At 44.8% G+C, this 15,958-nt stretch overlaps 1 protein-coding gene across 2 annotated transcripts; it reads right to left on the bottom strand.

The window, feature by feature from the left end:
* Positions 1–98: 98 nt before the first annotated feature.
* On the bottom strand, positions 99–14,687 carry SLC35E2B (solute carrier family 35 member E2B). 2 transcript variants are annotated; one of them, XM_063317337.1, is made up of 9 exons: positions 14,601–14,687; positions 10,502–10,976; positions 9,194–9,329; positions 7,599–7,726; positions 6,508–6,628; positions 5,791–5,844; positions 4,007–4,079; positions 2,795–2,940; positions 99–2,380 (listed from the first exon to the last, which is right to left on the bottom strand). In XM_063317337.1, exons 2-9 carry the CDS (start codon positions 10,848–10,850, stop codon positions 2,128–2,130), a joined length of 1,260 nt encoding a protein of 419 aa, XP_063173407.1. In that variant the 5' UTR covers positions 10,851–10,976; positions 14,601–14,687; the 3' UTR covers positions 99–2,127. The 2 variants fall into 2 exon arrangements, with proteins under 2 accessions (XP_063173407.1, XP_063173405.1); XM_063317335.1 differs by lacking the exon at positions 14,601–14,687 and adding an exon at positions 13,979–14,086.
* Positions 14,688–15,958: the final 1,271 nt, after the last annotated feature.

The raw sequence follows: 15,958 nt of genomic DNA, 5'->3' as shown, positions 1-15,958 counted from the left end.
CCCATACTACAACATCTCTGTTAAAGTCCCACAGGAGAAAATCATAGGAGGTAATCATTAACTGAAAGAGAAACAGATGCACATTCAGTGACTTTTTGTTTATTCAATGCAGACTTCGGAGAAGAGAACAGAAAACAAATGCAGGATTACCCCTCACTGTAAGTTTTTCTTGGGGGAAAAAATCCCTACGACGAGCAAATTGTAAATTATGTGTGTCTTACACAGGTAATGAGAGATTATCCACAGGATTGGTCTAGTCAAGGTTTTAGAGTGGTCATCTGAGTGATGTCGAGTTCATGATGCTTGAAAGCAAGGGCACACCCTTTCTGAAGTCAGGCTCCGAATACACGACTGTTTTCAGCCTGAGCTTGGCACCCGAAACACTGAAGATTTGGCCCCAACACGAAAGCACCAGTTTGCCTTCAAGTTTGCCCAGGAAAAGAGAAAACGTTTTGCCATTTCAGGGGGGACCAACAGCAGCGGGAGCCTATTCTGCCTGAGAAGCTTTGCATCTGAAGTCCAGCGCTGTGCATATCCTCTTACACAAAGCATTGTTTGCTTTCCCATTTTAGCACAACAGAGGAGGGAGGAGAGGAGAGAAAAAAACATTTGGGCAGCAAATTTAGTCTTCTAGATGACAAATCAGGGAATGCGGAATGCCATGTATTTTTCACTCTGGAACGAAAAGCATATTAACGTGCCGGGTGTAAACATTATTTTTCCTACCTGACCACATTTAGTTCATGTGGACTGTAGAAAAGACAATGTAGAGAGCTTCATGCGAGTCTCCACGGCTCAGCAGCCATTCGTTTTTTATTTCCAAGTAAGCGGCTAATAGTCTGTGAGCGCAATCCAGCCCTTGCCCATCGATACCGAAGCCACAAGGACATTGATGGAATGGCTGTAAAGGAGGAAGGAATTAATTCAGTGGTGCCAGAGTAGCTTGACTAAGCTAGATGGGTATCAGCTGATGTACGGACAGCTTCCCAGAGTCCTAATGGGATTTTCAACCATTAGTTTGGAGAGGACTTCGCTCCATCAAATCTCATTTCCTTCTCAAGCAGCTTGCTGGCTATCTGGCTGCTAACAGGCGTCGTAGCACATGATCCAGAACAACACCCAATGCACGATTCCCTCTTCATCTGGCAATCCCAAACGTGTCTATCCTTAAACTCAGCAGAAGCTAGAAACGATTCCTAGCATGCCTTTCCCCAAATCACTTCTTGACTTCTATTAGCAAGGCATCCAGATTTCCAAGGCCAACTGGATTTATTGCCTGCCCTCAGTGGTACTGAAATGAAATGAAATGAAATGAAGTTTGGGCAGTCTTTCCCTTACCCTCTGTGCAAAATGTTTCTCAGGTTTCCCCACAAACAATTCAACAAGCTTCATTCCAGGGAAACCTGAAATCTTAGCATGGTTGGCATGGGTGAGACAATGACTGTCAAAATTGCTGATGAGTTCTCAGCAGAACATCTTCAGAAGGTTTCATCCAGAGGTTCCCACTGACGCCTAGGACTGTGACCTCGCAGAGGATGTACCTAGGATGGGGAGACCAGTTGCACACTTGGCACACACCGTACTAGTGGTGATAAGATCCTGCAGCAGCTCCCAGCAAAGACCTTTTGCCATTTTGCGACTCCAGAAGATGATCCCCTTTTCCAGCCTTGGGATTTTGGACCACTGTAGTGGTGGACAGCCGCCAAGAGATGGATCAAGCTGACTTTTGTCTTCCCTTCGCATGCATAGGCAGAGGTCCAAATGATCTGTGGGGCGGCTCAAACCGTGTGCCGCCGCACAGATCATTTGGACCTCTTTGCCTGCCGACGGTGGCAAACTCTGCTGGATTTCACGTTGGTCTGGTGGAAGATGGACCAAGAGTGACTTTCAGACAGGTCTGTATATAGTGGGTGGCAGAGTGCAAAGCCGACTTAGGAACAGCTCTCCCCATGCCTCCGTTTCTTGCCTCATCTGGCCTCCCGCTTTTCTGATCACGGCCTGCCCTGCCTCCAGAGTGCAACGGGCCTTGGGTAGGATCTACCGCTAACACCAAGGATGTCAACAGAAAAATATCATCCCTCTAAACGTCAATGCAGCGAAGTTAAGGCAGAGATGTGGGAGGTGGTCTCATTTAAATGGATGGGCGTCCTTGGAGATGAGTGGCTCTGTGTTTCCATTGACCCCTGGAGATAGTTGGAAGGCTGGGGCTGTTCCCACCAGACTCTGAAGGGTCTCCTGTTGGTGCTGCTTCGCTCGGTTATACAGCAGGACCCCGACTATCACCAGCATGGTCCCGATGGCCGAGAGGCTGGTGATCTTGTTTCCGAAGACAATGATGCTTAGCCAGATGGACAGGGCGTGCTTCACCGTGCTGGCAACGCTGGGGAAGGACAGGAAAAGATGAGGAGACTGAGAACATGGGAATAATTTCGCATTCAGGAGATGCCTGTGTATAATATGTAGGAATAGGAGGAGGATTCTGGATGGATCAGGCTCAATCAGGGACACCCAGGAAACTCACATTGCAAATTTTACTGTCTGTTACCCTCCTGCTTGGCATAATTTTAAACACCTCTGCCAAAACAAGACAAGCTACAGCCCTTGCCATACAGGCAGGGATGATAGGAGATGTAATCCAGCTGCCCTGGAGGGTCCCAGGATAGGGAAGGCTTGCTAAAAGGGAGCCAGGGACCTTTGCCTACCTAGATGGTCACCCAATCCTTGTACATATACTGCTGAAATAAAGGAGTTTTTTATCTGATGGAGACCATGTGGTCTTTCTGGTGTTTTTTACCTGAAAGTTACCGGGGAAATCTTGCCCATCAAAGCATAAGCTGTGACGCTTTGAAGGTGGAACAGCACCCCGTCCATCAGGAGCAGCACCACAATGTCCTGGTTGTACTGGAAGCTCCGCCCACTTTTCCCAATCACAGGCATATCCTTTTGGGAAGGAGAAAAACAGAAGGGAAGACAGGGCAGAGGGTTAAAAGGAGGGAAGGGAAGGCTCAGTCATTTCAGCTGGAAACGCCAGGGGATCTTCTGGATGCCAAGCAGAGTTCCTACCCCCAATTTTACTGAGTATGGAACGAGAGCCCATTGGAGTGTTGTGCCATGGGCAACACCCTTATTGGCCTGTGATCAGCAACACAAAGCTGAACATTACATTGTTTTTAAGCAGATAGATATCTGCTTAAAAATAGATAGAGAGCTAGTCTGGTCTAGTGGTTAAGGTGCTGGGCTAGAAACCAGGAGACTGAGAGTTCTAGTCCCACCTGAGGCATGAAAGCTGGCTGGGTGACCCTGGGCCAGTCTCCCCTCTCAGCCCAAGAGCCAGTCAGGCGTGGTATGAGAGTTCTAGTCCCGCCTTAGGCACGAAAGCCGGCTGGGTGACCTTGGGCCAGTCCCTCTCTCTCAGCCCAAGAGCCAATCAGGCGTGGTATGAGAGTTCTAGTCCCGCCTTAGGCACGAAAGCCGACTGGGTGACCTTGGGCCAGTCACTCTCTCTCAGCCCAACCCACTTCACAGGGTTGCTGTTGTGGGGAAAATAGGAGGAAGGAGTATTAGGTATGTTCCCTACCTTGAGTTATTTGTAAAAATAATAAAAGTGGGATAGAAAATCAATCAATCTCTGCCAAGAGATTTTCCCTCTTCCCAGCAGCCTGCTGGAAGGAGTGGAAAAGACCAAGCAGGGAGGCCGGCAGGGAAAGAAAGGAAAGAAAGTAGAAACAGAGACGGAGGAAGAGAAAGAGATGAAGGAAGGAGGGGAGAATGAATGAGGAAGGGAAAGGGAAAGAGAAAGACAGAAAAAGAGAAATGGCTGCCCCACTCAGTTTGTCCCCCACCCTGCCAAATGTTGGCTTGCAACTCGCAATCTATGACAATGTCCCCCAGTCTGTGTTCTACAGTACGAGGCGGAATATTATTCATGGCCTGGTGGCAGGTCCCACCCGTTTGGCCTGAACATCCCTCTTCACTGCCAAACATGGGGGCAGAACACACATCTCACCATGAAAAAGACCCAGGCAGGAATAAGCATGATCACAGCAGCTGCACTTGTGTAAAACTGAAGCTCAGGAGCACTACAAAAAAACAAGAAGGCGGGGAGGAGGAATGAATCAAGTGAAGCGAACCATTACTGCAGCTTTAACTGAAAGAAGTACCCCCCCCCCCCGGGCAAAGGTGATAGGCGTGTTCTCTTCACCCTCCATTTTATCCTTATACAATCTCACGAGATAGGGAAAGGAGAAAATTCCAGTTTATGCTGCCAGTAAACAACGGCTAAGTTAGCCAGAGCCACTGTCATCAGTTGCAAAGTATAATCAGAGAAGTGAAGCACAACAGTTCATTGTTTCAGCTGAGTGATCAAGCTACCTGTTCACCTTTGACCAGTCTGCCTAAAAATAATCTACAGGCCTGGCCATCATGCAGATTACCTGATAAACCTCAAGCCTGATGGTGCTCAGGGCTGGTTTAGAAAACTGCCAGATCAAAACAGAGAGTGCACAGATGTTGCCAAAAATAATAAAAAGAAACATTTTGGACTGCAAGGGAAAATACCCTTAGATTCAAATCGCAAAAATAACTTTTAAACTAGGTCATTGTTTCTTAAAAGTGTGGTCTGAGGACCCCTGGGGGTCCCCCAAGACCCTCTCAGGGGTCCATGAAATCAAAATTATTTGCCAGAAATTGAAGGTATTTGCCAACATTTAAAACTATTTTTATTTTTGTTTGTTTGTTTAAAAACCTGGCTTTTTCATGAAAAACATTTTATTTACGTTAATCCCTAGTGGGTTTTATATTGTTATTTTTACAGGATTCAATACATATTCTATAAAGCTGTCCGTTTTAATTTTTAACGCGGTAAATATTGATAAACACAACCTGTACAAGCCAAAGCCCTTTTGGGGTCCTCCATAATTTTTAAAAGTGGGAAGGGATCCTGCGAGCACACAGTTTAAGGAACACTGAAGTCGGAAACGTTAAGAAACAAACAATCTTGTAATGAGGCATTCCTGACTATGGAATCTGGATTCAGAAAGGACCATGTTACACCAAGGATGTATGTCAGGGCCACCAAGTTTCTGGTAGCTCCTGACCTCATTTTTCTCTGAGCCTTTCTAATCACAGCCTCGCAAAAACAACAGAACTGTCTGAAAATCTGCAGCCCAGCTTCCTGCAACTTAGAAGCAGGAAATGTAGAGCCTGCAGCACAAGCACTAAAATAGCATCAACCAAATTTAATTTAAAAAAAAAAAATAGTTAGCTCAGTTAGCTTCAATGGAAGCAGAAAATAAAACAGAAATGCAAGCTTTCCCTCCAGGCACAAGATCCCACCCTTTGCAAAGCCACTATAAGTTTAGTGCTAAATCCCGATGCCAAGTTATATTTTATCCATTTTTGTGTGGCATTTTTTTCCTGACAACTCCAGGTGGTATTCTTCATCGTCTTCCCCATCCCCTTGTTTAAGCCTCACAACAATCTTGCCAGGTAGGCTCGGCTGAAAGAATGCAATTGTAGCAAAAATTGCCTGGAGAGTTTTATGGCAGATCAGAGATCCGAACCCAGGTCTCTGCTCAACATGTCATTTGCAGCCCCTTGAGACTTGAAGGGGCAGCCGGGGAAATTAATGCAAGTCACTTGGTGTGGAGCAGAGAAAATCATACAGAGGTTTAATGAGCAAAACCAGATGGTTCAGGGTTACACTGCAAAACCTTCAGTGGTTTCCCCAGAGCCTCATCCACAGAGATCGTGATTTTTTTTTTTTTTTGGTAAACTTGACTAGATACTTACGAGAAACGGTACTTGTCCCCGCTGAGCAGTTTTTTTGAGAAAACATTCTGCAAACTGCAAAGAGAGGAAGGGAGCCACATTTATTTCAAAGGTTTAGAGGAAGTAATTGATACCGAAGGGGGAGATGTCACCATCTGTATACTACTAAAACTCTTGTGTCCGTTTGATGCTTTGTAACCTTTAACTGGGCGAAATGGTGCATCGCAGGGCAACAATTTTTGAACCAAGGGACCTCAAACGGGCTAACTTACAGAATGCGTCCAAAACCCGGGACCCGTGAATAAAATTTTGCAATTTTTATAAAACAGTTGATGATATAAATATGATTATAAAACATCTTACGACATAATACCAAATGTCATAAAACGTTCCCCGTGGTCAACTCCTGACGTTTGACGGTATTATACAGTTGCACAAGGGCTTCCTTCAAGGCAGATACATCTCTGAATGTCTCCCTGAATTTTTAAGAACTTTTCCAGTACACTGAAGTACTGCCATTGTTGAAGGCGTTGAGGAATCTGGTAAGGATATAACCCTGAAACGATGACCCAGTGGGTTGTCTAGTAACAGTTAAAATTACCTTCGCAGATGAGTTCCACTGTCTAGATAAGGCCGGAAGAGAAGCAGTTTAGAGTTCTGGGTCAGCTGAGACCCTTTATAGAAATTCTTCCCTTCGTGCACCCCGCCACCACACTTTGAGCCTTTGGAGTTACCTACCAGTCCATAATGTTTGTCGACAAAGCTGCCGAGAAGCCCAGGAAGTTGAAGCTCAGCTCGGTCGCAGTGCACAATGCCAGCCCGCCCATCACGGGGACCAGGGAGAGATTCACAAACAGTCCTGAGCCAATCCAAGGTAGAACGAGAAATCAAGAGAGGACAAAGTAATCAAAAGGTAAAAACCCAGCTAATCAAAGAGTTCTGGCCAACTTGACTTGGGATTGAGGTTCAGGAGGGATGAAAAGTTTGTTGATGGTATGGAGCAGTGTTCCTCAACCTTGGTGACTTGCAGATGGGTGGGCTTCAACTCCCAGAATTCCCCAGCCAGCATGGCTGGCTGGGGAATTCTGGGAGTTGAAGCCCACCCATCTGCAAGTCACCAAGGTTGAGAGATACTGGTATTCCAGATGTGGTCAAACCATAGCTCTGGCAGCGTTCAAACACTGGCCCTGCCAGTAAGGCCTTCTGGGAGAGGAAGTCAAGCAACATCTTGAGGGTTGAAGGATCCCTGCAAGTTGCTTCCAATATGGAAATCAGATCATTAGCCAAGATGGCTAAACAAGAGAATGGCTTTTGCCAAGACGGTAGGGATGGGGCAGGGCAGATTAGACCCCTAAAGCATCTGGCATTTTCTTCCTTGTAAGTATGGAGGTCAAAAGCCAAACAGGCCAGGAGAACAATGATGTGGGGAGCTACAAAGATGACGGTTACAAAAACATGTTTTAAGCCCAGGAAAAGAAGAACATCTTAGCAAAAAACCCTAACTGGCACCGCCTTAAATTCCTGGTGCACAAGCGGGAAGGCAAGACCCAGCCAAGCTTTCAAGATCCCAATACTATCATCTGTCTCCATAAAGCAGAGTTCTAGCTTTTCCTGAGGAATCGGTTTCCTGACCTGGCCTACCCCAAAGGGCTGGTAAATAAGGCCGTGATCCATCCCTCCTCCATCAGCTCAGAAGCTCGCCTGTGTTGAATTTCTGATCGTCTCTGGCAACCAGGCGTTAAAATTGCTCCATCCAGAGGAGTATCAAGATGTCCATCATCCTGTGCTCAGGTCCATTTTAAAGCTGTATGTATCTCAGCAAAACGTACCGGTGTATTCTCCTAGGATCATGCGAGACATAATAACGGTAAAGATGGGCGCCGAGCTTTTCACTGTCTCGGCAAAGGAAACTGCTACGTTCTTCAGGCTGACAAGCCCCAAAACCACTGTTGCAAACCTGAAAAGAAACGGGGAAATGCCGTTTAACTTTTTACTAGCCAAAAAACCCCAGCACCTGTTTTCTTCCTTCCCTCCTTGACCAAAATTACTGCCAAGGAAAAAGAAACAAAACCTCAAGCAGTTAACAGTGCAGGACTTTACAGCAGTTTTATCCAGTACTTAAATCTAAAAATCTGCATTACGGTTGATCTACTCATTTAACCCCTTGTAAGTGCTATTGCTTTTAACACAGCAACATTTAGACCACGCTATTTGCTACTATATCGTAGTGCATTTATTTTATTTCGGTCATAGGTCAGCATAAAACTAATAATGTAACAGTAAAATAAAAATATTACTGCACTGTATTACAGTATACATAGTCAATATTAATTATAATTTTCCATGTAGATTGTAGTCACATACTGCTGTCATACTGTTCTGTAAGTACTTCCAATTTTTAGCTATTTTTCTGTAGTTTTTGTAACATCTATGTCACATTTATAACATTTATTATAACATTTATGCCTATACTGCACAATATTTTACCGTAGCATAATATTTGAGCAATATTGTGATTGTATAGCTGCGTTAGTAATTCTAAATTTTAGTTCTTTTTTACACAGTATATAGGCTAGCTCACTGTTTCTCAACCTTGGCAGCTTTAAGAGGTCTGGACTTCAACTCCCAGAATTCCCTAGCCAGCATGGCTGGTTGGGGAATTCTGGGAGTTGAAGTCCCGACCTCTTAAAGTTGCCAAGGTTGAGAAACACTGGGCTAGACTGTTCATACTGGGATGATTGTAAATTGTCATCATCTAACGTTACTTTATGCTGGTTAACAACCAAAATAAAAACTGACAGAGAGCTGAAGATCTTCAACCTTCCAAAGGGAGACAGGAAAATCTCCATCCTTAAAGATTGGCTAATTGTTGCCAATCTGAGGTGAGAATATTGGTCTGATTGGTTCTCTAGCTTGGCTTAGAAGCAGCTTTCTCTGGAAAACTGTAATAGTTAACTGTTAACTGTGCAAACCGGAATCCCTCCCTAAAATCCCTAGGATTATAGAAAATGTGGTCCAAAAAATCGGAAAAGCCCCAGGTTGGAGAAAACCATATCAAAAACATATTTTTAAAGCTAATGCAAGAGCAGTGGATTAAAAACTAACAAAAAAACCCGACCTCCTAATTGCCTTGGGTTTTGCGTACGTTTATCCCCAAAGTACAAACCAATTACAAACATTAAGAACCACAGACTTCTTGCTATGCACATCAAAAACCAGACATAGGAATAGCAGATTAAAAACCTTTTTAAAAAAGAGAGAGAGAGAGAGAGAGGTAATTCTCCATTGTCTGCCTCGGATGATTCCCCCAAAGAAAACACATCTTTAGCACAGTAGGGAACACAGATTTGGACTTCCTTTCCGCCAAGGTGGAGGGGCAAATGAAGAAGTGACGCCATTTCTCCAACACCTGCCAAGGCCTTACCGCATCAGGCCGACAAAGAGCATAACCATGATGAAGTTGGGAGGGTAGGAGAGGCGGCTTTTGTGCTGATAAAGGCAGCATGGAACGAACATTTTGACACAGCCGATGAAGGTGGTGGAGAGCATTTGAACAGCGCCTGGCAGAAAAGACAGAAACAGCGATGCCTGGAATTAGGACACCCAGACAAGGTTCCAGCCAAAAGACAGCCACAGCAGGCACAGAGAGCCCAACTCAGTTTGTCAGAGGTTGAAACATGGGCTGCCTTCGCAGAACACACCTGATGATTGAATTAACCTGGTTTCTGGGGTGGCAGAGTGGGATACAGGGAGTCCTTGATTTACGACCACAATTGGGACTGGAATTAACATAGTAAGTCATTGGAGCCATAAATTGAGTCACCACGTGACCTGATTTTATGACCATTTTTATGGTGGTCATTAAGCGGATCCAGCTTCCCCAATGGGCTTTTTTCGCCAGAAACTGCGATCCCGTGACCGCATGACACTGCAACCTTGGTTGTGTGAGTACAGGTCATAAAGCACTTTTCCTAAGGCCGTCGTAACTTTGAACCATCGTTAAACGAGCAGTTAGTTGTAAGTCGAGGACTACCTGTAATGGTGGGAGTGTAGAGATTCAGGTTCAAATCCACCCCAGCCATGGAAGCTCATTGAGTGACTTTGGGCCAGACCCAATCTCTCAGCCCAGCCTACCTCATAGGGTTGTTGTGGGGGGAAAATGGGAGGAGGGAATGCTATGTACCCTGCTTTGAGATCCTGAACACAAGGCAGGATAGAACTCTCAGAAATAAATACATAAATAATACTGAGCTGAAGAGGGGGAGGTTAGCATATGAACCAAGATCAGAATTTGTCTGCTAGGTTCTGACAACCACAAGTGGCATGCAACCTTTTGGCAGCAAGAGGCCCATTTCAGCTACAGTCAGCAAAAAAGACACTGGCAGGCAGAGTAAAGGTTTCTCAACATGTTTGGGCCTTAGACTCTATATGAAGTCTAATTTAGGCTTAACCTAAAGAAAAGCTCAGGGTGTTTGCAATCTCAAGATGGAGGGAACATGGTCCTGATTTTCAGCAATCAAAACAATAAAACAGTGTTTCTCAAACTTAGTGACTTTAAGAGATGTGGACTTCTGGGAGTTGAAGTCCACGTCTTTTAAAGTTGCCATGTTGGAGAAACACTGCAATGAAAGGAGCTTTGAAGCATCAATAATGGATGAACCCCCGACTGTGACCCCATGCTGCAGGTGATCTCCCCCCATTTGGGTGCACGGAGGGAGGTGAACATGGTTACCCAGCATGCTTGGCTCCCCTTCCAGCAGGGACAAGATGTACTTGTTCAGAAAAAGGGTGCAAAAGCTGAAGAAGAACCACAAAGTGAGGTAGGTAAGGGCGTAAGAACTCCAGATGCCCAGGTCTGACTCAATGACTGTGGTCTCGGTGATGGTGATCTTCAGAACGTTCTCTTCCGGCACGCTGTCGCTCCGTGCAATGACAAACCGTTCACTCCGGCTGTGGAAGAGGGAGCCGAACTGGAAGAGGTTTTTCGGTTTGGGCTTGTCCTCCAAGAGAGGCGAGGCGAGGGAGGTGGGAGGGGTGGTGTGGGCGAGGTCCAGGCTTGAGCTGCTTGTAAGGGTGGCCATCTCAGGAGGTGGGGCTCGACGCTCAACTCCCAAGGCACAGCCCTCTGTCTTGAGTGGGCCGCCCCCCCCAACTTCCTCGGCTTGCAAAGAGCTTCAGGTGCATCTGCTCACGCGTTGCTCCCTTCTCTGCAAAGGAGGAGAGGAAGGGAGGGAGGGGAAGAGAAGTTTTGAAATCAAAGCATGAAGAAAGCCATGTGGGCTCTGCGGTTCTCCAAGCTTGCATTCCCCACGAATTCCGTCTTCTACAAAGACCACCTAAATGAATCTTTGCGGGGGGAGGTTGAGAAAGAGGAAATGAGTAGTTCTACAGGAGGAGGGGGCTTTTTCTTAGCTGGTTCAGAGGGCCTGATCAGAAGCAGCGAGTTCAAACTCAAGAAAACAGGTTAGACATCAGGAGGAACTTCTTGACTGTTCAAGCAGCCCGTGGAACAGGCTGCCACGTGAAGGAGAACGTTCTCCTTCACCGGAGGCCTTCAAATACAGTCACCTGTCAGAGATTCTCTAGTGCTGTGCGTCTCAGCCTTGGCAATTTTTAGATGTGTGGACTTCAACTCCCAGAATTCCCCAGCCAGCATGGGAGTTGAAGTCCACACATCTAAAAATTGCCAAGGCTGAGACACACTGTTCTAACAGATCCTGTCTTGAGCAAGGGATTGGATTAGATGATGACCTCTAAGGTCCCTTCCAACTTTAGGAGTCTATGAGTGCTGGGTTTTTATCCCCAACACACCCTTGGGCATTTATTCACAAGGTGGTGCCCTTCATTTATCTTGGACTACAATTCCCAGACACCACTGGAACACCTGGCAAGTCCAACATTGGAGAAGTTACTCTGTCTATTTTCATGGTTCATACAAATTTATTTTTTACAAGCAGCTGTTTTTCTCAGCCGGAGACTTTTCAGCCCACAAAAACCCCTTGTGGAACATGGTATACATCCTCCTTTAATAAACATCTCCAGGTAGTTCACTGTACAAGGGAATTACATTTCAAAATCCACAATAACGAGAAATCGCAATAAAGTTAGTTGTACTCCACCCAGAGTCACATTTGGTGAGATGGGCGGCCTTATAAATTTATTCAATCAATCAATCAATCAATCAGCCGAATGAGATAGTACTAATTCTGTTTACTCAGTACCCACTTCTATATACTCAGTTCCAGCAAACTGCATATAGGAAGGCAGCCTTAGCATAATGAAGTGATTTCCCCCCCTCCTTAATTAAATATTTCCCTTTGTATCTTTTAGCTGTTGGACAAGGTACATTTTTTAAAAGATATACCATCAGAAAAATTGTATCTTCTGCCCAATCCACATCACCACTTTACCACTGTCTGCAGAACTCCTGTTTTAAATTTCCAAAAACCACTGCAGTTTCAATTCAAATGGGTGAGTAGAGCAGTAGATATTTAACCCAGTGATGTCCCTGATTACTTTGAAACCCACACAAACGGAGCCATGCAACCAGCTGTCTTAGCAAACTATAATCAGTTTACTGAGCTGTTATGACTGGCCGGGAATCAGATGATTGGGGAGGGAAAGGGAGAAAACTGAGCCATGATCTGATGCCACGTCTTTCAGAGCCCATCCCTGCTTTTCCTCTCTGCCAAAACTTCCATGCAAGTTTTAAGAAAGGGAAAGGGCGTCAAAAAGACAGCAGCTCAGTTCTGTGATTGCCGTATTGCCAAAACACATTTTAATCAAAAGCCGACCACCCACACCAAGTGCACTTAATCAGGAAGAATATCAAATTTTAATATAATACTATAATGATGATAGTAATAGTAATAATAAGAAGAAGAATTGAGGTGAAGTGAAATGAAATTTAGCCAGATGTTTACTTTCATTCTCTCTCCGAGAATGGAGTCAGAGAGAGACTGTTAAGAAGCAAACAAGGAGAGAGAAATTAAATAGTTGACAAACTAATATATGGCATTTTTTCCTGAATGAGGCTGGGTGAGTTGTCTTGCATAATGCCAAAGTCTCCCTGGGCAGAGGGCAGATTTTTTAAAAGCCAGGTTCAGTCTAGCAGAAAATGATCTTAAAAAAAGGCACACGTGGCCCAAAATGAAATTACAGTTTGATAGAAAACAATGAAATTAAAACCAGGGTGGGCACAACTCACCACACAGGATTCGCCTGGCTGTTGGAAGCAATCTTTAACAAAGCTGACTACACTCTTTTAAAAGGAATGTTGTACCCTTTTAAAAAGCCAACATGGTTTACGTAAGGTGTACATTAAAGCACTTTCGCCCTTGCAATGATACTTCTCCCTTAACAGCTTTCAAAATGATTCAGGCTGTAACATCTGTCTGATTCTGCGTAAGACAAATGGGTCAGTCTCCGCTCGCCCAGAAATCAAGAGACCTCAAACTTATGGCATCAGAAATTACGTACAATGTTTGCCAGCACAGAGGTGAACTTTTTGTTCATTTTGGACACAGCTCTGCCCGTCTCGAGACACGGGTCACCCTTCAACACTGGAGTCACAAAGAAATGTAGAAATTAGAAATCGGCAGGTTTCGATTCTCCAGTTTGAGACAGTGCTTTCTTGCCTGTGCATGATCTTTCCTTATGCCCATGTACCCACACGCACTTGCCAAATGAAGATAGGTTGTGCGGCCAGCTCTATTCCAGAAAAATTGAACAAATCCGCTGAAGGGACTGCAAAAGCACTTCCTTTGTTCTCCTAGGAATTTCCAGCTCATGAAAGCATCGAAAGGAAATTGATCAAGAATGTTAATCTAGTTTTTTAGGCCAGAGCGGTGATGATGGAAACCGTTTTACCTTTTTTCAGAGATTACTTAATATCATTTACGATGAAATGGTAGTACTGTAACCCACATCAGTTATCATATACTCATTCAAGCTTTCTGTAGAACCGCCAGTAACTGTGCAAATGTCCTATATATACATACATACACGCGCACGCACACACCGTCAATATGCTTATTCATAGTACAGTCCTGGTATGGAAAGAATCAAATTTGCACATACACTGAAATAAATAAAGTAAATATAATGCAGCTGCATATGACTCTCATAATCTTTTGAAGACTGTACAATTATCCAGCCATGGTGAAACACAAGCTACATTTTATTACCCCCCTTGCCTGATTAAAGGTACCTTCAAGGCTGTGTTCACATCACAGGTTTATTCCTGAATAATGAAACGGTTAATCGTCCACAGTGTGGACAATTAATTCAATTTCCTGGGCTCTTCTTGGATTTCATTGGACTTCATTGGACTTCCCAGGTGGCTTTGAAGACACAGTGTTTGGTAAATACATCCACACTTCCTTTACCTGATAAATTGGACTTTAGTCCGTGAAGGTTTATGCCACGATGACTCACTTCGTTTTTTCATTGTAAAATAATCCCAAGAAGGATCCGCTCAGATTATTTCCAAACCGCTCCCCCGTCTAGCTCCTGATGGTAATTCCTGCACCCCATCCACATCTCTCTGCTTGCTACAATAGCAGAGCTGGAGCAAAATCCAAAGCCGTGGCCGTGAAGCCGCTTTCTCAAAGTTGTTATTTCCTGAACAAATAACCTCAACACAATATGCACAATGAGTAATATCCAAAGACGTCCTTGTCCCTGAACCTAGTTCCCTTTGCAATCGTGGGGGCAGAAAAGGTCGGCTTGTCAAATGTCTCCAGGATGCCCCTTCCAAGCCGCAATTGCAAATTATCCCGTTCCAATGCAGCGCAACGCAACTGTGCCCAGGCTGTCCTGTACAAACACACCTGCCCGTGTTCCCTGGCAGAGCTTGTCCTCTTCTTCCGCAGCCATCATGGGGCCTGCCTCCATCAGGCAGGGAGGATAGCCTGCTACGCAAACTGCTCCTCCTCTGGTCAGGCGGAGCAAATCAGAAGTGCAGGGGAAGGAAAGACAAAAGAGAAATTACCAAATGAGCCTAAGAGCCACGTTTAGGCCAGGTTTAACTTGAGAATGATTATGACTCTGGGCATGTGCAAAGTGCAAATAATTTTGAGGCTCAACTTTCCCTTTGGGGAAAAGAAGAAATCTCACCAATCCGCAAACACAATGATCTTTTGAGAAGTGCCCCTAGGAAAAATGGGGCTGAATTAGCCCTTACAATTATTTCTTCGTCAGGGATTTTGGCCAATTGGACCCTGCCAATGCTTAAAGCAAGAGTTGGACTTTCTGAATTGAGGAGGGGTGATGGTTTCTCTTGTTGAGGCTGCGTGGATAAAAAGTGGGCCTAAATCAGAGGCAATCTACCACTGGATTCTAAAGATCGGGGAGCCAAAAGAAAAGATAAATATTCCTTTTAAAATTGCTCAACCACTCTGGATGCCAGGAAGGTGTGCCCTTTCTGAGATACAGCAGGCTCCCTGAGGGGGGCCTCACTCCATTCATAATCAAAACCAAACAAGCTTCTAGCCCTGTTGAGATACCAGGCACCACTCTCCATATTTACTAGATACTAGTCTCTACATTTCAACACCGAAACCAGATTGACTACATCCTTTGCAGCCAAAGGTGGCAGACATCTATACAGTCGGTAAAAACAAGACCTGGAGCTGACTGTAGTTCCGATCACAAACTTCTTCTTGCACAATTTAGGATCAGTCTAAAGAGATTAGGGAAGACCCACAGATCAGCTAGATATGAGCTCACTAATATTCCTAAGGAATATGCAGTGGAGGTGAAGAATAGATTTAAGGAACTGGACGTAGTAGATAGGGTCCCGGAAGAACTCTGGACAGAGGTTGGCAGCATTGTTCAGGAGGCGGCAACAAAATACATCCCAAAGAAAGAGAAAACCAAGAAGGCAAAATGGCTGTCTGCTGAGACACTAGAAGTAGCCCAAGAAAGAAGGAAAGCAAAAGGCAACAGTGATAGGGGGAGATATGCCCAATTAAATGCAAAATTCCAGAGGTTAGCCAGAAGAGATAAGGAATTATTTTTAAACAAGCAATGCGCGGAAGTGGAAGAAGTCAATAGAACAGGAAGGACAAGAGACCTCTTCCAGAAAATTAGAAACATTGGAGGTAAATTCCAGGCAAAAATGGGCATGATCAAAAACAAAGACGGCAAGGACCTAACAGAAGAAGAGATCAAGAAAAGGTGGCAAGAA

The sequence above is a fragment of the Candoia aspera genome, chromosome 18 (genome assembly GCF_035149785.1).
Source record: "Candoia aspera isolate rCanAsp1 chromosome 18, rCanAsp1.hap2, whole genome shotgun sequence".
In the NCBI taxonomy this organism is placed as follows: Eukaryota; Metazoa; Chordata; class Lepidosauria; order Squamata; family Boidae; genus Candoia; species Candoia aspera.
This window is presented reverse-complemented; position numbering and strand designations above follow the sequence as displayed.

What these genes read in the sequence shown, in the direction of transcription:
- SLC35E2B (XM_063317337.1), bottom strand. Translation starts at nt 10,850, where the DNA reads ATGGCCACCCTTACAAGCAGCTCAAGCCTGGACCTCGCCCACACCACC. An exon ending in GGGGACAAGTACCGTTTCTC is followed by an intron (nt 4,080 to 5,790) that starts GTAAGTATCTAG and finishes GTTTTTTTGTAG; the next exon opens with TGCTCCTGAGCTTCAGTTTT. An exon ending in CTGCCTGGGTCTTTTTCATG is followed by an intron (nt 2,941 to 4,006) that starts GTGAGATGTGTG and finishes CCTTCCCAAAAG; the next exon opens with GATATGCCTGTGATTGGGAA.